Source organism: Tachypleus tridentatus, chromosome 9 (assembly GCF_004210375.1).
Source record: "Tachypleus tridentatus isolate NWPU-2018 chromosome 9, ASM421037v1, whole genome shotgun sequence".
NCBI classification, from domain to species: domain Eukaryota; kingdom Metazoa; phylum Arthropoda; class Merostomata; order Xiphosura; family Limulidae; genus Tachypleus; species Tachypleus tridentatus.
This window is the reverse complement of record NC_134833.1, coordinates 90,719,250-90,742,153: the sequence shown is the minus strand read 5'-3', so window position 1 is coordinate 90,742,153 and position 22,904 is coordinate 90,719,250. Positions and strand designations below refer to the sequence as shown.

The following is a 22,904-nucleotide window of genomic DNA, read 5'->3' as shown; positions in this document are numbered from 1 at the left end:
TGCTTTTTCTGTTTTTCAATGATGTTTTGTTTTACCTTCATTTCCTTTTTATGTATTTTACTACATTTAATTTATTTTTACCTTTTTACTGGACGTTTGGCGCAGATAGCCTAGCTGCTTTGTGCCATAAAACACTAAATCAATCAATTTATATCAGGCATATTTATTTATTATATACATGAATCTAGGTAAAATCTCTCTATAAAAGTTGTGCTGTCTTTTAGAAATATAAATATTTGTTTTCAAAGTTGTGTTATGTAAACAATTGTCATGATTTAATGTTTTGCTTGTATGAAATTGGTGCCACCATTTAAGGACATCCAAAATGTTTGAAAAAGAGAAAAACTCACCAGGTCTTGAACCCACACTTTGCTTGGCAATATATCAATTTTCCAATGAAATAAAATTACATGAAGTAAGCCTTTGTCTGCAAACTAGTTAAACAGTAGAGGAGATAAAAATTTCATGTAGAGAAAAAAAAATTTTTTTTTACAACCAAGTTTGCTAATTTAAGATTATTTTTTAATGTTAAGTCCATTAGATTTTGGTATCTTTATTTCTTACCAAAATATTTCTACTCTAGGTTCCCATCCATCAGCATTTTCTCATAAGCACAGCAATTTTTTGGCAGCTAATAGCAACTATAATCACCTCAACTATCCCAAGCAGTGGTCAGTTTACTACAATAAGCCATATGACCAACAAATTGAACAGCTGCCTCAACAGGAACTTGATTATTCAAGATACCAGAATGGTTACTATGATCACCATTACAATGGAGGTGGTCAAAATAATCAGGGGATTGATCAGGGTCAGTACTGGCCAGGGGACAGCAATGGTCACAACATGGAACTAGGTTACCAGTTACCAGTAAGGGAAGGTATTACTAAAGAGTTTCCATATTTCAAATGTAACTTGAATAATCAATGATTTTAATCTTAAAAATAAACTAATAGTAACAAACAGCTGAAGATAGCAAGATACCTCAATATTCACGAGTATCTTATACTTGGTAAGTTAAGTAATTACGCAAGATATACTTGAATACTTAATTAAATTTTAGTTTTAATGATTATAATAATGAAAATGTAAACAGTTTATTAGACAATCTGTAAATCATGTCTTAGTTTTTACGTGGCTTTTAATACTACTTTTGATTGTCATACCTGTATATAGTATTTTTTATTTTCCAGTGTGTGTGTGTTTGTGTATATTTAAAAATGTTAAACCTGTTCAACTATATATCACTTAGATTTTTTTCCCAGTCTGTAGTCTTTTTATAATAATAACATGATTCTCATGGATCAGGGAAGCTAATCAAAAGTAGTTTATGTATTGCATTCCTGTCACAGGGAGCATCAGGGAATTTTATTTTACAGACAAAAGCTATGAAACATCAGTGAACTTCATGAGTTTCGTAATGCTTATTGGCCATAGGTGGCAGAAACATTAAATTATCAATGCCAAAACTGCATACAAGGTAACTCTAGTGCATTTATCTTATGTTTAAACAGTGTTTTGTATTCATTGATATTTTTTGCTAGCTATTAGGAAGTACAAAGGCAGCTGCATAGACTACAGAAACAGTAGCTAGATTCCCACCAAAATAGGCTGTAGAGACTGGAAAATGCTAAAACTAAGTTGTGGATGATCATTTTACTACAGGATAAAACTGAAAAGTTCTTATTAAATCACTCTGTAGAAATAGGCTGTTTCCATTAAACATATGTTATTTTTGTCTTACAGATTTTAGTGTATTGATAAAAATAGTTCCAATGTTAGTAGTCATAGCAGGAACATGTAATACTCCGGTGTTACTGCATATTTATATAGGAAAGAGATGAAAACAGTTTAATTATTTTGATTAAAACACAGAACAAACATACACAGTTTTGTTGAGTTTTATCACACGTGTACTTATATTCATTTAGTTAATTATCAAAAATAAGACTAATGAATATGTAGTTAATAAATTATCAGTAGTTTTGTTTTAAATCTTTCTGAAACAAAACATACAACACCAAGCATTGCCTATAACACACGATGTCATGATGCATAGTATTGATTGGGCAGTTGTTGACAAGCGATATCTGTAAGAGAAAAGTAAAAGCTCACCAGTGTCACTTAAGGAAAATCCATACAAAGTAGAATATGGGTGGCAATGTATAATGTCAGTACTTTGGAGGTAACAATAAGTTTTTTTGGGGAAACACCTGACACAAATATTGAAATACATAATGTTTAATTGACAGTAACTGATAATATGTCACTTATATAGCACTCTAAGAATAAAGCTTTTACAACATTGAAAGTTATACGGTGTGCTCTGGATAAGTTAATGATTTCATTATCAGGTAAAATCATTTCATAGGTACCAGAAATGTAAGTTTACTGCAGTATGTGGGTAGCAAGTAAAAGTTTTTAATTTATTTGTGTTGATTTTGTTGTAATAATATTTTTATGATTTTATATTGAAATTTAAAAATGTGACTGGTATGCATAACTTGAAGCTTTGCAATACTACACTCAAGCAAACTTAATATGCAGCCTATTCTGTTTTTACCAAAGACATGAATGTTTTAGTTTCAAATATTATAGGAATCATGAACAACAGTTGTTGAACAGAATATCTACTTTAAAACATACAGCAAAAAGGTGACAGTGAGTAAAATGTGAATTTGAGATTAAAGCACTGTGATTCAGTAAATGGCATTAATTTAAATGTTAGTTAAAATATAACTTTTTTTCCTGTTATAATTGGCATTTGAGGAGTTCATGCCAAAACAATCAGATGAGTGATAATGTTTTGGTTAGAAACTTGGTGAGTAGAAGCACTGTTAATGATAAAATGTGTTTAGTAGGTTTGCCTCAGCAACAAAGAGAACCTGTTTCACAAGACCAAGGAATGTTGATGTACCCACAGAGACAGTGGTTAGACAGTTCAAATCCACAGAAGACTCCTTACATGCCAGGTGCTAAAAGTTATCCACAAAAGTAAGATTCATGAAAAAAGTGGCAGTATTTACCTCAACTTTGGTTCTGTTTTATTATTCTCATTTGTGAATCTGTCTTTATATTTTCCTTAACGTCAATGATTGCAAGCTTGTAATTGTGTCATCAAGTGTAGTCATTTAAATTAAAGCTGTAAATACTATAGTGTTCATTAATGCTGGTTTATGACACTGGGTTACTAGATCTAACTGCTGAATTTAGGAAAACTGTAGCTTTTTTTAAGTTTTTAGTTCTATGCTGTCAGTTCTAACCAGTTAAACTACAAAAAACATAATAGCTGTAGTTTTGTTGAATGCAAGCTTATAACTTACTGCAAAACTTGTTTAACGTGAAAATATCTTGGAAACACATAAGAGAAATTTATTAAAATATGGATTTTACAGAATGAAAGAAAAACCCAGTGATGAAATGTTAACTTCTTTATATTAATTTAAATATAATATCATGTGTGTAAGTCCCATGGGCTATAATAAATTTGTGTTTTTTCTAACAATAAATTTGAAACATTTCAGCCTTTTATAGGTTTTTTTTTTCTATAAGAAAAAAACAGTGTGTACAAACAATAACAGCTACTAATACTAAATTTGTTATTGTTTGCAGAAGCCTTGGTAACCAAAATGTATCATGTTGGCAGTTGAATATTTTTAATCCTTTATAATAATTTATTGGAAAATTTTTTTAGATGTTCAAGCTGTGGGTTTTATAAATTATTTTTGTAACATACTATTGCATCATTAGTGTAAATGAATGTTTTAAAAAGTCTCTGGTTTAGAACAATTCATTAACATTTTCATTATATATTAGCTTATTCAAGTTGTGAACTGTGAACAGTTTTCAATTTAATCTTGTTAATTGTGATACACCAGTCTCTAGAATGTCCTGTGACTTAGTCTGCTTCTCTTACAGTAATGACCAGCATGTTGCTAAAGTTATGGATCAGTCTTCTCAGCCTCAAGTACCAGCATCAGGTTACATTGATGAACATCCTTACATTGTTCCTCAAACTGAATATGAACGTCCATCTCTCTCCCAGTCACAGGTTGAGCAACAGCAGCCATACCTGAGACCTCAAGCCCAGCAACCTCTAATGAATTACCAAAGACAACCTAGTGTCCTTGCAGGACGTGACAGAAATTTGAATTTAAAACAGAATCATCAAGGTAACAATGTCATTTTTTTTTTTACTTTTAATAATTGAGGTATTAATGAAATCAGTAAAATGATTATGTGAATTCAAATAAGCATAACTTGTTTCTGTACAAATGATGTATATAAGTAAGTAAATGGTTATAACCCCCTCACTACAGGCAGGTAAAAATGTGCATGTTGTGACTTTTTTAAAGAATTATGTTCAAAATTTAATTAAACTACTTTGTTATCGTACTATACAATCAAGATTAGCATAGAAACATGGTTAATAAATAAATTTTTAGTGTTATATGAGTTTTAAGTTCTTACTTGTATAAGGAAATATTTCAAAAAATCATCAGTTTTACCCTATCATAAGAATTCTGACATTGGCTCTCTAGGTTTTTCCTCTTCTCTAATGTATATACTACTCTCTGAGAAGTATGAAATTTAATGTGTTTTCTCATTCTAGTACTGTTCTTATTCAGGCAAAGCATAATTTTTTACAGCCTTCAACCATATTTGGTTACAGAATCATAAAATGGAAAATCAGACTTCCTTTTGCCATGCTCACATGTCTCATCCTCTCTTTCACAAATTGTTAGTAGTTTTAGCTAGCATACATTCAGTGTTATATTATTTGTAACCAATAGAAAGCTAAGGTTTTAAATTTGGAAAGTGACTTGTCATATTACATCGTTTTCTGTACAGAGAATGGTCTATTTCATTTCCAGTTCAAACTTCATTCCCACAGGAAACCCATCGATAAGCTTAGCTGAATTTTTAATGGTTTTTATTGCATAGTTAGGAAGCCAGAAAAATTATGATGGAAATAGAATACAGTCTATCTTTTATATGTTATTATTCTGTATTTTTAGGTGCATTATTTAATTAAATAAAAAACTGTTTAATGCAGAAGTACCTTTAGTATGAAAAAGTATGGTTAAGGTTCATCAACAGTTGATGGCAATAAAAGGAAGACCCAAGTGAGTATTATATAGAGTGTTCAGAAAGTCACTGTGCACTTGTATATTTATTAACAGACATGTTTCAATATAGAATACAGGAAGTAAATATGAATGACAATTACAAACAATGTTGAAAGTGACCCCCGTTGGCATCAATACAGGCCTGGATCCTTCTTATTTTGTTTCTAAACACCGCTATCAATTGCTGGCTTGAAATAGACTGAATAAAATATGATTACAAAACTGCACAGTGACTTTCCAAACACCCTGTATTTCTTGGCTCTCGTGCATGTTCTTTATTTATTATTATAAAAGTTTCTCAAATTTAAAAATCAGAAACTTAAGTTAGATTAGATTAGATAAGATAAAGAATAATAATAAGGTTTCACTAGGTACACCACAAGTAGCTCATGTCTTACATAATTTGATAGAGAAACATAAGATACACTGATTTATTTACAATTTGTGTCACAGTATTTTTGATTAGATAGAGTTCAAAGGGCAATAAAATAATAAAATTTAAGTAGAAACAGATGTATACTTTTACTAGCTTTAGGTTATTTAGAATAAACAATTGTAGTTTCCAGTTACAAATTGAATCACACTCCTGTTGATGGAGGATTGTTGCATGATGATTTACATACAAGAAGCAGTTAAACCATGTTGATCATGGGCTATGTGGGAGTTCAAGGCTTGTGGCATGTGACTACCAAATTATCACTTCTCATTAGGCAGTGATTGAGTGAAGATGTTTTCAGTTGTGCTCTTTTTTCACATGTTCATTTCTTTCTTTTTTGTGAAATAAAAGATTTACTTGATTTATTCATTTGCTATACTTAGTTTTTTTTGTAGTAGTTTTTCATGAGTACTTACCTTTATTTACTGATTTGTTTTTGCTCATTTTCTTTGTGGTTTAAGGTGAAGTTTATGTTTTAGAACTTCTGATATTATTACCATTACTTGGAATGTCATTACTGGATTCAAGTCATGAGGTACAGACTGAGGATTTCCTGGCTATTATTTGTTGGAAGATTGATCATTATATGAAGCACTTGTTTTCTCCTAATAATGTTTAGATTTCTCCTGCCTTTGTTTAACCTGTTCATAATGAGGATGATTTTGACAGCCTTTTAACTCCTTTTAACTATGTCATGCTTTCCCATGCATCTTCTATGAACAACATAACTGTTTCTCATCCTGCAACTTCCCATCCCTTATCGATTTCTGTAACTAAGGGTTCAAAATTTTGCTATAATCTCAGTGCTGGGTTCAGTGGAGAAACATTTGGGCAATTCCCCCTGCACCCCTAGTGATTATTCACTACTGATTCTTTAGTGATACAAATTTTGTCAGAAGAATTTCTCATATTTTTCCTTTCCCCTCCACTTCTATTTCTTGTAACAATTTCATTCCAATTTACATGTAATCTAGCTACATGTCTGCCTGTATACAAGGTTGTGCTGTCTCTTCTGTCACAGAGAACTGTCAATCCTGTTGACCAACCTTCCTTGTCTTGTGATCCATTTGTCCAGCTTCAACCAATTTCTGGGTCTTTCCTGATTTCTCATGGAGTTCTTTATCACACTCAGAGGTTTTTATCTTGAAGATGACCAACACACACATCTGCTGCTGACGGTATAAACTTGTGTTGATTGAGCATTAAAGTTGGTGAAGTTTCCTTTTGTCTACCTACTGCCTTATCCACTTGGGTATATTTTTTCAACACCCCCCTCATTCTGGTTCTCCCTCTAATGCTCTCTGTCTTGGAGTTTTTCCCATGCCTGAGGCTGCTGTTATACTGTGAGCTGCAGTTGGATTTGATTTGGTTGCATGATAACTGTCATATCTTTTTTGTTTTATTATTTGGACTTTGGGTGTCGGGAATTTGCACACGTGCCCCTTTTAGTAGTTCAGTTTGGTATGTATATAATTCTGTTCTACTCAACTTGAGGTTTAGATGGTGTGGACCCACTTCCTGCCATTGGTCAGAGAGACTAATCCTGATGCTGCTTGGTTTTGGACTGGAGTACATCTATTTTAGTTTTCCACACATTCCTGTGTGTAGATGGCTCTTCTACAAGATTGAGATTCTGATACACTGTGTCTTGCATTCCAACCTGACCAGTTTTCCTCCACTTTGTGTCAATTTATGTACTCTCCTCCATTTACACTTCCAGCTCTTCCTCTTCACTGAAACTGGTGCTTTTTTTTGGTTAATCTCAAAGTGATAGTTTGCTAGAATTGAATAAAGAGAGTCATCTGCATCAAGAGGGTGTATTACACTCCTTTTGGCTAGAGTTGTTGAATAATGATTTATGTGCAAGATACGGCTGAACCATATTGATCATGGGATAAGTGAAAGTTTAAAGGCTTGTGGCACACAAAACAATTTTTTCATAGTAAAGACAGCACTGAACAGGAATAGTTGTAGATGTTAGGTGAGTTAAGCACCTATCGGAAATATATTTTCATGGTGCTTACAAGGTTGGTCAAATTGACCAACCCACTGTAGAGTTAGAATAGATAAAATATAGTTTCACTGAAAGAAAGTTTGAAATTTACTTAAGAGGACTTGGAGATGTTGACAGTTTTCAGCTAACAAAAGTTTTCTTAATTGTTAAGATAAAATGTAATTTTGCACTTAGAGCATTCTACAATTTCTTTTTTCCTGTTTATTTTTTATGTTTAACTATACAAGTAACTAAAATGTGAAAATAGGGATCCTAGTAGGTTAGTTAAGATTAGATTAGGTAGAATAAATAATAAAAATATTTCACAAGGCACTGTGATAGTAGCTTATGAGTAATGTAATTCGTTAACATGAGCTGCACATCCCCTGAGTGATTTACAACATATAATCATACTGATAGAAGTTAGACACAGTTCAAAGGGCAATAAAACAATATAATTTAATTATAAATACATATATACTGTTATGAGATTAGAGCTACTTAGGATAAATTAATTTAGTTTTTTGTTACAATTTGAAGTAATTCTAGAAAAGAAAAGAGTAATGTAGATTTATTTTGACTTTTTATTTGGTGGTTACAAGGTCAGTCAAATTGACCAATTCTGTTTTTAGATAGATGAGAGAAAACAACAGATAAACTAAAAAGTTTTACTGAAAAAACATTTGAAATACATTTAGGTAGTTTTAGGAACTACACAAAGGAAATATGAGATTTTTGAGGCGAGGAAAAGTATTTTGAGTTTTAACATGAAAATTACTTTGCATACGGACTATTGAAAACAGATACTTGATATATTCGTAGACAAATCTTTATTTTATTTTATTAAAAATACTTCACTAAAAATATGATTTTTGTGTGTCAAAGACTCATATTATTAACTGAAAGACTGCTAAATTTTGTGAAGATGTGTACATTGTATTGAAAGTTTGAAGTATTAAACCTAAAAAACTTTAAATGAGTGAAAAGAGGTCATGTGTCTTTCATATTGACTGAGCTCATATTGAGAGAATGAATGCTTACAGAAAGCTTTTCAAATTCTGTGAAGCCACGTACAACATATTAAAAGTTATAATATGGAAACTCCAATGGTCCATTTTGGGTCAAGATTTAGGTTAAACCGATTGAGCCCTAAGCAGGAGAGTTAATATTACAAATTACTTCATAAGTACATAGGGAATAAAATCAGTACTATATAACAATGATGAAAGTTAATGTAAAGACTAAAACCAAGATATATATTATGAGACTAATGACAAAGAAAAAGCAATCTGTTGTCAGTTTTATATCATTATCTTTTAATTCTTAATATATAATGTCTGTGGTCATAGCAAGCACAATAGTCACTGGAGATATTCCTTCTATCAGATATGATTCAAACAGAAATGTCAGATTACTTAACTTTTGGGAAACACCAAATTTTGGTTTAGAAGTTGAGTGCTTTGACCCATGATTTCTCAACTCTTGCTGTCTTTTGCTGTCTGTAGTCAGTTGTGGTATAGAAGTCAATTTAAATATTTTGGCATAAATCACATATGTTAATATAACCTTTGAGTAGAAATAAACCACCCTATATTTCTTTACTTATATCACTCCCGATCTTCACCCTTTAAACTTATTACAAAATGATGGTAACTGGAAGTATAAATCCTTACCCTAATATTTTCTTAATAATTACATATCCATCGTCCTACCTATCCACATAGCTATATCTCCAGTGTTTTAGGTGCTATGACCACAGACATTTTCTTTTATGAATTAAAGAGCAATGATAGCAGTTGGTAGTAAACAGGTTCTTCATTAATTTCATAAATACATATGTATGAACAAGTATTCTAGGTATCATCAAAAATTTGCTCTATAGAATTTTCAGAGAACGTAAATAGCCGATATAAAATAATATAATTATTCAAGGATTTGATTGTAGAATAGATAATTTAACTTCTGTTTGGGTGATGAATTATGTAGAAATTATTAATATTCTGGTTATGACTATTAATATTTATGCATAGTAAAATCAAAGTGAAATCATCTGTGCTTGAGGAAAATTATAGAAGTATTGAGACATTTTCTTGGATATTTGTTATGTGGCTGGAAAGTGTGCTGTCAGTAGATTAAATGTATAAATAAATAAAAAAATCAAGCCATTCATTGTACTGATAACTTTTAAGAATCAAGCAGTAATACTAAATTATATATTCATTAGTTTATAATGCTTATTGTAGAGTTATGCAAAAAACGTTTAAGGGGAGTGCCAATAAGAAATCACATATGTTTTACATTTTTTGAAGATCTATTAAGACTGATTATGAGTTTTGAAACTGTAATTAGAACTGTCTTTTTTGTGTGATAGTGAATTGTTTGTTAGAATTTTATTCAAATACATTCATAGATTTGCAATCCCTTAATGTTGAAAATGATCAAGCTTACCAACCAGTGGTCGCTGTTCCACATGAAAAAATCAACCACCATCAAAAACTTCAGAAAGTTGTGACTACCATGTCAGGTAATTGCTCATAGCATTATTTCTCTTTTTGTGATTGTGTGTACTATAGATATTTTGATCATGAAAACATTTGATACTTCAAATTATAATCACTTTTTTAACTGATCATTACTTCTTATTATATAAAATTGTTAACAAGAAGGCTTCCATGCAGTCTTTTAGTACAACATTAGGGAGAGCTAGTGCAAGTAGTCTTCAATCAGCTTTGAGTGAAAACCAAAAAATAAGAAATCAAAAGTATGGAATAATTTAGAATAAATATTATTAGAACTATTAATTATATTTGATTCATTGTGGTTGTTGGCAGTAGTTGCATAAAATTATTTTATTATTGATTTCTTGTGTTTCTTAACTCAGTCAACTTTTAGGTTTTTTGCTTAATGTATAAGGCCTTAAAATTTTGTTTAAAGTATTCAAACATTACTTAAACCTTGCTATTGAAAGGGGATAAAACCTCAGTATACTAAAACATATCTTAAACGAGAAAGACCAGTGTTTGACCATCAGGACACAGGCTAGATATAATATACAAGAGTTCATATACACATTTGCACACATTAAGTATTTACACTACAATTTTTAATGGAATGTGTCTGTTCATAAAATGTGACAGATAGACTTTTAGTAAATATTACAAGTTTTTGTACACAAAAAAATAAGATTTTTAGTGAAGTATTTTCAATAAAGATTTGTTTGTGAAAATATTGAGTTTGTTTTATTGCTAGTCTTAAAGAGAAGTGATTTTTCTGCTTGTGATTAAAAACTGTCTTCTCCCAAAAGGCTCAGATATTATTTATATAATCTCTAAAACTTCTTAAATACATTTCAAATGTTTGTTTACAGTAAGACTTTATATTTTGTCTGTTATTTTCTCTCCCATAACTGTGTCTGGTCTATCAATTTGGTGGACATCAAACAGCCATAAAAAGTAACAAATAAATATAAATCATGCTTTTTTTTGTTCTAGAGTGATTACAGATTATAACACAAAAATACAAATATTAAGTCTAAATAGCTCAAGTCTCATGACTACTTTTTTTTAATTATTATATTGACCTTCCAGTCATGCCTGGTTAACATTACATAAGTTGCATTGATGTGGTGCATGTGCACTCATGTTTCATATCCAGTAATATAACTATTATATAAGACTGACCTTTAGTCTTCCCTGTCTTGTAATAAATAGTCACTTGTTTATTATAGACTATATACATATATAAATTATTATTTTTCTGGAAATAAGTTATTAATTTTATTTTTCTTAAAATATAGAAGAATAATTAAAGAAGTAAAGCAAACAGTTATCTCTTCTAACTACAACCTTTGATTTTAGTTGCTGCTGGACATAAGGTTGTAAAGACTTAAAACTTTCACACCTAGAATATCAAACAATTTTTTTTTATATGTATACTGTTGAATAACCAAAAAAATCATAAATTACTGTTCTGATACAATATAATTCCACTATAATTTATCAAGCATAGTAACTAAGCTGTACTTAAGTGTAAAAAACATGAAACTTCAAGCAGACTAAAGACACAAGCTACCTTCAAATCTTGTTTCAAAAGAATGTAGTCTTTTTACAGATTGAAAATGATTGAGAAAACCTCTAGGAGTATATTCTATGCTGTTGATTGGTTATTCGCACATCATATATTGAAGTAAGCATATAATAATGAACCGTTTCCAAAATTTGAAAGAGGTGAACAGGTTCACTGTGTTTGGTTCAGTATAAAAGTCGTATCTTAACAAAATAAAAAGATGTGAAATTCTTATTATATTCTAGCTTGATAATATTTAGTAATATGAGTTTCCAGTTCATAGAAACTATAGACTTAGTATTTTGAGATCACAAACATCTAATTTGAACTAGTGCTGCATTCAACATACCATGTAACATACAAAATTTTATGTTGAGGTGTGTTTTTTAAATATATAAGTTTGAATTAAGAAATTAAATAATGTATAATATGTAAATTTGATTTGTAATCTACAGTTTGGGATCATACTTATTGACATAAATTCATAAAATAGTAGTTCAATACAATTTTGAATGCAAATCAACAAACGAGGTGAAATAGTCTCTGATTTGTGACCCATTGCAAAATGGTCAGTGTCAAATATTTTAAGTTTTCTATATTATTGTACACTTCACATTGTAATATAAGAAAGCTTTAATTTGCAAGTATAAGATTGGGTATGTTTTTAGCACATACCTTTTTTATGTTTTACAGCTCTTGTAATTATATTCCGTTAGTAATAAATTTAAGTGAAACATTTAAATAAAATTTAATGTGAACAATATTTATAAATGTTTCACAGTATTAAAAACATTTATAATTGAAACACGTTTTAGGTGAAATACATTTGTAAGAGTAATTACATTAGTTACTGATGTTTAAACACAATATGTAAAGCTTTCCATGATGACAGGGAAATAAAAACACTTTTTTAGTAACTTGTTCAAAAATTAATTGATTAAAACTAAAGAAATTCATCAGTGTTGATGTTAACCTCTTCTGATTTTGATCACCAGTAGAATAGTGGATTCATCATTTCCTATTAATAAGTAAACTTACTTTGTAAATTTTCTCCATATTTATCTTTTAAAAGTTTCAAGATGAATGTACATCATTTTTTTACCTTTTTATGTGAGATAAGTACCTTTTAAAAAAATTTTAATTTTTCCTGCTGTTTGTCTAAAGCTGTGCTTGAAGACAGCCTTTCTGGATCTTCTCCTATTCCAAAAAAGAAAATGGGACATGAAATGTCACAAGGCAAAAGTTCTCACGAAGAAAGAGATCCTGTGATTTCAGAATATAAAATGACATTATCAGCTTTGGAAGAATCGAGCAGAACACACGCCCATCAGTCAAACAGTGCTGTGTTAGCTTTAACTCTGGGTCTCTGTATCACTGCTTTATTACTCGTCCTTGTGGGGTGTCGAATGCGAACTATTCGCAGACGTTTTGGTAAAAGAGGGCGTTCCTCCTTAGCCCATGATGCAGATTACTTAGTAAATGGCATGTATCTATGACTGTTGGTACCTAAAAAATACAAGTTTATCTTACCAATATATCTTACCCAAGTATAACTAACAGTATGTATGCTTTCTCATGATAGTCTGATGTCACACCAAAAAACTTCCCTTTCTTATATTAAACTAAAAAGTTGTTTGTACATGTGCTTATGATTCTTGGCATATTAACAAAAATACATCTTCATAAGGATGTAAGTTATTTATTTAGTAGCTAGTATACCTGCAGAATTTGTTTTAATTCTATTTTTTTTCCCTTTGATATAAAATGAAATGCATCTGTTATTATGAAAGTAAATCTTGTTTGGAATTGTTATTGCTTTTGAATATAAGCAAAAAGCATGTAGAATATTAGAAATGAAAATAATGAAACATTTATAAAAACATCTATAGGTTGTAAGTGTACGTAAACTTTATACTTGATAAGAAGAGTGTCCCTTTTAATTTTGTTGCACCTCCATTACTGTAGTTACAATGGAATCTGTATAACAGTTCTGTGTGTAATATGACATTAAATTATTAGTTAAGCCATGTTACTTTCTTTTAGTTTCTTTTTTTCCATATTTATCATTGTTAGTTTTTTTCTAAGTCTTATTGATACTGTGAACTCTGTTAACTTATTATAGTGTATAAACCTCATCTAATACTTGGGATATAACTATTATTTCCAGCTGCCTGCTTTGTATGTGTTGTAAAGTGATATGGATTAGTTGTATGTGCCTAATAATTGTTATTTTCATTTTTATTACATTTAAGTTGATTATATTTTTATTAGAGTATCATCATTTTATTACCCATTATATGATTCTGTTTGTTTAATTTTTGTGTTAGTTTTTTCCTGGACTATCTTTGCTGTTTTATTACTCAAATCTAAAGCTAAACTGTAACATAGGTTATTGTAATTTATTTGAGATACTGGATGTTTTGAGCCATTTAGTGAGATTTCATTAGTTACAGAATTATGTATTGCATATACTGATGTGATGTTCTTCGAGGAACATGAATTTTGCAATAGTACATTAATTAAATCACTATTATGTTAGGTGTAAGTAATTCTCAGAACTTCTGAGCAAAAGTAAAGAATAATGTTTTATAATTTATCAACCATATTACACCTGTCATATTCAGAGTTAGGATAAAATGGTAATAATAATGGTCTAGGCATGACTTGTATTCTAAACTTTCACACTATTATTTCATTAATGTTAATTTTATTAACAGTATTGGTTAGAATGCTTAATATATTTATCTTTTATTTTTGTACATTTTTACTATGAGAATTAGTTTAAATTATTAGCTGTTATAAGGATTTAAGACTAAGCTAAATCTTATAAGCTGCCCAAACTTCATGAGATGTTATTGTGATTGCAGCTGAAAATATTGATAATAGTGAGGGTACTAAACAGATGAGAAAATGTTTTATATGACTTATAAGAACAGTATACTAAGTTACCTATATTAATTACTATGTTCATTTTTACTCCTTAACTATGTAGGTAATATTAATTAACTATCCAATACTTAGTAGCAGATAAGTGGAAAATTATACTAAATATTAACAGAAGTTTCACAAGTGTAAAATTTTAATGAGTTAAAATGTAAGCTTTAATTTTTAATATTTTTATGAATGTATTGCAATATCTTTAAGCCAAAACATTGTTTATATATACAAATAGTGTTACAGGCTATAGATAGAAGGTCCAGGTTCAAACTATGATATATCACTGAACATACCCCACAACAACTAATCTGTTATTCAGGGATGACAACTACTCAGGTGTTTCTGATTGGTTGTCTTCCCTTTAGTTCAACAGTTTTAAGTAGGAATGGTTAAGCCTGAACTTTAGGTTATCTCAGACCTCAATATTTAGCCTATATGTTGTAGAAAGTGATGTTTAAAATTGATTGTACCAACTTGTTTTAGAGTGGCCCATTAGGACTTGGAATATCACACTATTAGAATTTCAGAACTATGAAGTACTTTTCTTCATCTAATGATTCCAGTTTATGTTTGTGTTGCATTATTTTTCATGTTGATATATGAATTATTATTATGTTTTTAAGCACAACCATCTTATTACATATCTAAAATTAAACATTATGATTTAATTATCAGATAATTTTTTGTCTAAGTTGTTTTTACTCAAGTACTTTTCTGTATTTTTGTAAAGCCATATTTTATATACAATTTTTTGACAAATTATTGCCAGAACTTACAGTTGTTAAGCTACTTTACGTTTCATTACGTCTACTCCAAAACGTTTTGTATTATTTTTGATAGACATAGCCTAGATTTTCACAATTTATATTTTATCTTTAAATAATTTTTATTTTGTGTTTTTAAGCTTTAATTTAAGGTGTTTACTCTTTTCATCAGTACATCTATCTGAATCTTGGACCAGTTTATGAATGTGATATGTTAGTTTGAGTCAGTTGTGAAATCTTATATCTAAGTATTTGCTTAGAGTAACATTTGCATTTTGTACCAATAATTAACAGTATTTTTGCAAGTTTCTTTCCTAAGTGTAATTTTATTGTTTTATAAACTTTTTCAGGTAAGAAAAATACTATTTAATCACAGGTTTATAAAAACATTTTAAAGAAAATAGTTTTTTAGTTGTTTTTCATGTACTCTTTACTTTACACAGTAGTTTTGAGTCTAGCTGGTGATTATACAAATGGCACTTACATTAGCTATAAATGTTCATTATGAAAAAAACTTTTCTGTGATTTTTAAGACCAATTGTGTAGGATTAATTCTTTTTTAAGAAACTGTACAATTTTTCTATGTAGGATATTTTCCCATGATTTTTTTTTTTTTTCATTTATACAAGCTTATGATCTTTTACTGGAGACATTGATGGATAAGATGTTAGTTTTTCAATTATATGTAACACCAAAATCTTCCTCATTGAAATCTTCAACAAAAGAATAAAAACTTTATAGGATAAGAGAAAATTAAGTTCATGGAGAAATGCCCTAAAGTTGCATAGCATATAATCATTTTGGTTTGTTCATTTGAAAAATTATTAATAATGATTTGTTTAAATCTGATTCTACTTTTGTCAATGAGTTTACCAAAAATAAATCACCAGTCTTGATTTCACAAAAATATACAATATAATAAAAACTTAATGGTTATTACATTTTGTGAGTTAGGCAAAAATTATAATTATTTTTATTTTACAAAACAGAAGGATACTTGCTGTCCAGATTATAATTTTGATAAAAGATTTTTAATTGCACTTACTTGTTTTTACAATTAAATGCTTAAGATTTCCTGTTGTGAACACATTATTGTGTTACATATATTACACTATTACTACTCCAGCACAGTGTCACAGAATATTGTCGAAATAACATTGGTGTAGGTTTCGTGTGTGTATTTATACTATTAATCAATTAGTGTGGTAATAGATTCAGATTATGACTTCTTGTGTACTTATTGTTGTGTTACTTTTCTTACCTGTTGTGTGAATAGTTTATAATGGAATGTGATTCAAATTTAAATTAATATCTAGAAATTGATGTAGTTGGGAGCTTAGATGTTTCATCATGAAATATTAAACACTGTATGTATATACATTTTAAGTTGTATTATTTTCTTTTGAATGTACAAATGCTAATTGGTATACATTAAGTGTACACTTTATAAAACTCCAAAACATTTCTAAAATGTTTTCTAGTCTTAATTCCAGTTTGTTGTCTTTGTACTCAATAATAATAAATACAGGTTTCAATTCAAATAGAAATATCCATGTTCTTCCTTATTCATCCTGGTTTCCTCATCATTATTAAAAAAAAAAAAAACATTATTATTCACCATAAGGAAAATTTTTCTGGATCTTTTATCCAAACTTTCCTTAATTTCTTTAGGATAAAATGTTAGGGTAAATTTTATACATGGTTGTTTGAGACAGTTCATATTTAATTTTCCTAATTCTGAAACCTAGCCACTTTTAAAGTTATAATGTTTACTTTCATATGCAGGAATTTAATTTTTTTTAATTTCTAAAATATTTATTTAGTAATAAAAAACCTATACTTAAACAATGCACATGTTTTATTATATCTCACTGACTACATAAGACATGTAGGTTAACTCTAGAATTATCTATAACCTCTGCTTTATTAAACATATTTTTCTAAACCAGGATTATGGAACTCCATTGCCACGTGTATTTTTCTTTAGTACTAAATGAGTCAACGGATGTTAGTGATACTACAGTTGATATTTTGGGTTCAATATGTAACTTCAGGTCTTCAAGTGAGGGAAGAAATGCTTGGCCATTGTGTATTATGAGATTAAACATATTGAAAAAACATCTTTGAAAAATTTCTTGAAATGTTAAAAAAATTCAATCTGGATTTTAAAAACTGGTTCCTGTCTTAACGTATGGTATTCCCACCATGACTAGGACAAAATTAGGATTTGTTTTTCTTTTGAAGTAGCATTTAATTGAAAATAATGTGAAATCCACACTGCTATCTTTCCATTGCATTTTGCATCAGGGAAATTTATGTGCTCAAATGTCTAAAAATGATGAATTGAAATATTTGATGGGCATTGTTGTAAAAATTGTGAATTATATTAGAAGTGGAAACTCTCTCATCCATCGACAGTTTGTTGAGTCTTTGAAGAAAAGCAGTGACTGATTTTGCAAATGTAAGATGGTTAAGTAGAGAAAGAGTCTTGGTTTACTTCCTTATTTCCTCAAATAAAAGAGTATCTTGTTGAAAAAGGTAAGATTGAAAATTTCCCTGAAATTGAAACTTTGTCATGGCAGTGTGATTTGCACTTTCTGTGCGACATGATGGCTCACTTGAATAATTGGAATACGAAGCTTTAGGGAAGAGATAACATAATAAGCGAGTAATCACAGTTTGTTCATTAATTTCAATTACAGCTAAACCTCTTTGCAGAACAGTTACAAAAAATTTGACACATTTTGCAAAGTTGAATAGTTTTCAAGAAAATAATGACTTTGATTTCTTTGTTGCTAAAGATGATCTCTGTGTAAGCTGGACCAAAAATTTGAATCACATTTTTCTGAATTTAAAAATTTGAAACTGATATTTGAATTTTTGCATGATCCATTTCAATTTGACTTAAGAAATTACATCTTTTTTTGTCTTTGGATAAGTGTGGATTTGAAGACAAGATGATTACCCTGCAAAGTGTAGAACACATAAAAGGTAAACAAAAATGTTCTATCAGAGAGATGTGGCTCAATATTCTGATAAATGAGAGTCTTCCAAATTTAAATATAGTAATTTCAAAATTATTTTCCATGTTTGGATCCACAAGGGTGTGCGAGTCAACATTTTCTATGCTAGAATTTCTCAAGTCTAGATACAGATCTCAGCTTACTGACATAAATTTAGAGGCAGAGGTAAGATGCTCAGTGAGCATAGATATTAAGCCAAATTTCATGAACCTTGTTGATGAAAACCCCATCAATTTTCACATTGAAAATGACTTGAAATGCAATTATTTTTATTAAACTAAAATCTTTCCTTTTTCTTAAGTGTGGCCAACTTTGTTTTCATTAGCCACTAAGAAAAATAAGTTGCCCATCCATGTTTTAAACTATATATAGACTAATCTCCATGTGGGTTCATGATGTTAGTTGAGGTAGTCTCTCTCTTATGACAAGTGACACATTTTTTAAATAACTTTCAAAATTTCATTTACACAATTTCACACTGTTAAAACTCAGGCTTCTTTTGCTTTTTGTTCCATCTTTTTCTGTGCACTCACTTTACATAACATTGCATTGATGACATCAATAACAAATTATAATTAGCTGTGTGGACCACTTTTTTTTTAATGTATTAATGATAGTTCACCTTTATTATTTTCAATGTCAAAGTTTAGTTCATGTATAGGAATATGAATCAGTTTTATAAAGTTGAGGAATGTTTAGAACAGAGTTGTCTTCATTGTATTGGAATATTTTAATAAACTGTATGGAGAAATGGATATTTAAAATTTACAAAAACAGTTTTATATCCTAAAAACGAATTCCATTCTGTCAAAGTAAGCATATGATTTTTATATTTAAAGGGGAAACAAATACTGAACCATTTGACAGTTTCACTCATATGCACAAGGATTTGAATGAAGAAAAAGTTTTAGTAGCTTTAATACAAGCCTGTTTATATATACATATAAAAAAAAGCTAATTTCTGTATCCTAGTGTATTTGTAACATTGCGAGAAATTATGAAAACCAATATTTTAGATGTTTTCAACAAGATACGACTTCAGAATTACACTTGCCTACATGTATATATATAAAATACACAAGGATAAGTGGTTTACTTACCCTTTCAATTGATGTGACTAATAAAAAAAACTATTACCTATTGCATTTTCAAAGGATATGTAAAGGAAAACAAATTTTGGAAGTTTTCATCCAAACTCCGCAGGGGCTTGCCTTGCTATTATCCATGGGTATGCAGTCATGAAACTTTTTAAATTGGATTCCATTTTCTGCATTTTAAGGCAAACTTCAAGACATTTATGACAAACCAGCATTTTATATATATTCAACAAAATAAGATCTTGGGTCTCTACTTGTTTTTATAAAGGTGTATGACAACTGTTCTTCTAGTAGAAATGACAGTCTTATGATTCTAACAAGGAAATACTGTTCATACAGCTTTTCCTTTTATGCCCCTAACATATTTTCAAGTATTTGTTTTGTTTTCTCTCTTAACTCATGAATAAATAGTTCTGTTCCTATTTCCAGTCTATTTAGAACTTTTTAGTCTATCTAACAAAATTTTCACATCTCACTTTCCTTTCTGTATTATTATTGTAAGAACAATTTCCTTGGATTTTGTAATCCCATTTTGCTTAATCTTATGCCATCCTTTTTCTAAGATCAATAGCTTGTTTTGAAGTTTAAGTAAGTAATAAACATTTTGTAAATGTAAAATGATGCAGGGATGGTACACGTATAATCTGCCCAACATGAATTTACATATTACACTGTAAAATGTATGAATACAAAATGATTACTGAGTCAATCAATTTGAACAACTTCATAGGGAGAGTTTGTAATAATAGAGACATGTTTTGACTTTGTTTTTCTTGTATGCAAGTCCTAGGCTTTTAGTTACATTACACTGATACCTGTTTTGACAACACCATGACATTATGATAAACTGCATACCAACAGTCAGGAATATGTAACTTCTAACTTCAGTAACATTAAAGTAAAGCATGTATTTTACAGTGTAATGTTAAATTTTAATATTGAAAGTCATGTACAGATGATCTATGTATAGCTGTATAATCCTTATACTTTTTGCTTACATTTTTTTGGCACTGCCATCTCTACGTCATTTTACATTTATAAGATATTTTTTATTACTTTTTTGACGTTTTTTTCTCTTTGCTGAAAATGAGTGTATTCTATTAATGTGTGTAATAAAATATCGTGTACTGATCTATTTTTTTAACTTCTTCACTTGATACATGATATTTTGCTTGGCTCCCTAAAGGAATTAATTTTATAGTTGCAAAGCACTGAGTATTTTGCATGTTAAAGTAATTTAATCTTCATCTATTATTGGCTGGTACTTCCTGTTTCACCTTATACTTAAAATTTTTAAAGGAACACCTGATTACTGTAAGAAAGTTAACGTCAAGTAATGATAATGCTATTTGAACTAGAATTATGTTCGTTTTTAAATTACTGCAAGTTATTATGACTAAACAATGACATTGTGCACTACCTAGAAATACATAGAGTGGATGTAAGTTTAAACTGACATTAGTGACAAAGTAGTTATCTCAACTGAAACAAGAAAAATTAACAGTTTGGTGCACTGGTATCTTAGTGATGGTTTCTTGTTTTAGAGCTTGTTAAGTAGAGAAACAAATGAAAGTAAGTGGTAGCCATCTTTTAAAGTAAAACTCCCTGCCATTGTTGATCTTTTAGCATGTATATTTGTATTATGCCAACTGAGTACTGTTGGCCATCCCTACATAGTCTATTAACTTTATAATACAGTTAAGAGCAAACCTTTGTATGAACTGGATCCTTGTGGAAGAACATACCAGTTGAAATTTGCCTTTGTGATAGATCATTCATGTTTCACAGTTTTTATTGAATTGTACATCTAAATTTAAATTTTTGACAGTTCAAATTTAAGTCAATTTCCTATGATATTAAATGTACTCTCCATTAAATAAGCTTAAAATAGCTTTAATACATTTAGTAACCAAGTTTTACTGACCAGTATTAATAATTATAGCTAATTAAAATCAATCCTAGTGTTTGTGCATGCCAAAAAATCCAGCAGATAACCGTTTCTGCAATAAATTCTTATTTAAGGTAATATTTTTCAGACTGCTCCTCTGTAATTACATTAGTGACTTGTTTGAGCAGTTTTCTCCACCTCAAAACTAGGACATGTGTCCATAATGGGATCAAGTACAGAGCAGTGATGCATTGAACATATTCTTCCTGTATTGGGTCTTAACTTTTTGCAATCATCTTGTCTCTTTCAAAGCCTTTGAGCTATTTTGAACCTTAACTCCAAAATCATATCTTTCATCTTATTTCAGATATTTAGATTTACAAGGTTTGTGGATGTGGTTCCTGAAACAGGGAATGAAATGCTATTCATTGTGCAACTTATCAAGTATTGGAACACAAGGACATATTTCTTTAATAATGGCAAGCAGTACTAAACAGTACAGCTACAACAAAAAGTGTGTTTAAAAATAAAGTTTCTCTGCAACTGCTTTCTATTTTTTGCTATATTTTGTTCAAGAGGACAGAAGTCAACTTCTTACTAGCTTTTTTATCTCCTTTGTCATCATTCCTCAACTGAATACACATCTTCTGCAAAGTCCTCATAAAAGGATCTGCCTGATTGTAATAAAAAATACTTCATAAAAGATCATACATTGACACAAACAGGTATAAAATGGGGATCAACTTATTTAAACCAAGTACTTCACACTGTGATCTTCCAGGAAATTTCATCCACGATCTGTTATATTGTGAGCATGATTACAAGCATTACTGCCTGTACCTAGTAAATGAAATATATTCCCATTTCTAATTTTCTGATTAAGTTAATTTTTGACACTCCCACAACTGTACAAGAGTCCATTAATATGTCCATGGCATCTTGTTTTCAGTGAACAGTTGTCAAATGTAGAAAACAAATTACCTATCCATCACATAAATGGAGTCCAAATTATCGACTACCACATTCTGTTGGTATGTATCAAACTCAACATCTTACAAGTACAGCAAGAACTCTGTAGTTGTTGTTACTAGTTGAGGGAGAAATATTTTAAATACATATAAGCCATTAGTTTATCTCTGTAGGTCTTGGTTAGCCCCTGTCTGAGTTTATATGATATTGTAGCTTCATCAATAGAAAAAAATAGTTGATGCTTTCTTGTCACATGCAAGATAATAGATGAAAAAAATAAAATAAGTACTCACTTATAACTGACAGATATACTGTTTTAGCATTGTGAACACACCATCAGCAAGTGGTAGTAGGGAGTTAATGTCTTAAAAGAAAATGAAATTCACTGACAGTGACACTCCTTATCATAAAATTAAAATGCCTAACAGGTACTGAATTAAATTAATAAATTAAATGGTGAAGAAGCACTTAAATTACAAATATTAATTACAGAGTTATGCAAGCCATCAAATTATAAATATACTTATTATACTAATGGAAATGAACAAAAGGTTTCTAATACATAAATGTCTTAAGAAATTCAATAAATCTATATGGAAGTGA

The 22,904-nt window shown here is 29.7% G+C and overlaps 1 protein-coding gene across 5 annotated transcripts in view; it reads left to right on the top strand.

Moving 5' to 3' along the window:
• The window catches only part of LOC143225729 (uncharacterized), a 42,416-nt gene extending 25,551 nt beyond the window's left edge, over positions 1-16,865 (top strand). For 3 of the 5 annotated variants that reach the window (XM_076455650.1, XM_076455648.1, XM_076455646.1), the window contains exons 5-9: positions 584-880; positions 2,859-2,994; positions 3,919-4,172; positions 9,969-10,082; positions 12,788-16,865. In XM_076455650.1, coding sequence (XP_076311765.1) covers positions 584-880; positions 2,859-2,994; positions 3,919-4,172; positions 9,969-10,082; positions 12,788-13,119 — 1,133 coding nt within the window. In that variant the 3' untranslated portion in view covers positions 13,120-16,865. The remainder of the gene's footprint in view (positions 1-583; positions 881-2,858; positions 2,995-3,918; positions 4,173-9,968; positions 10,083-12,787) is intronic. The other 2 variants (XM_076455649.1, XM_076455647.1) reach the window with 1 other exon arrangement.
• Positions 16,866-22,904: the final 6,039 nt, after the last annotated feature.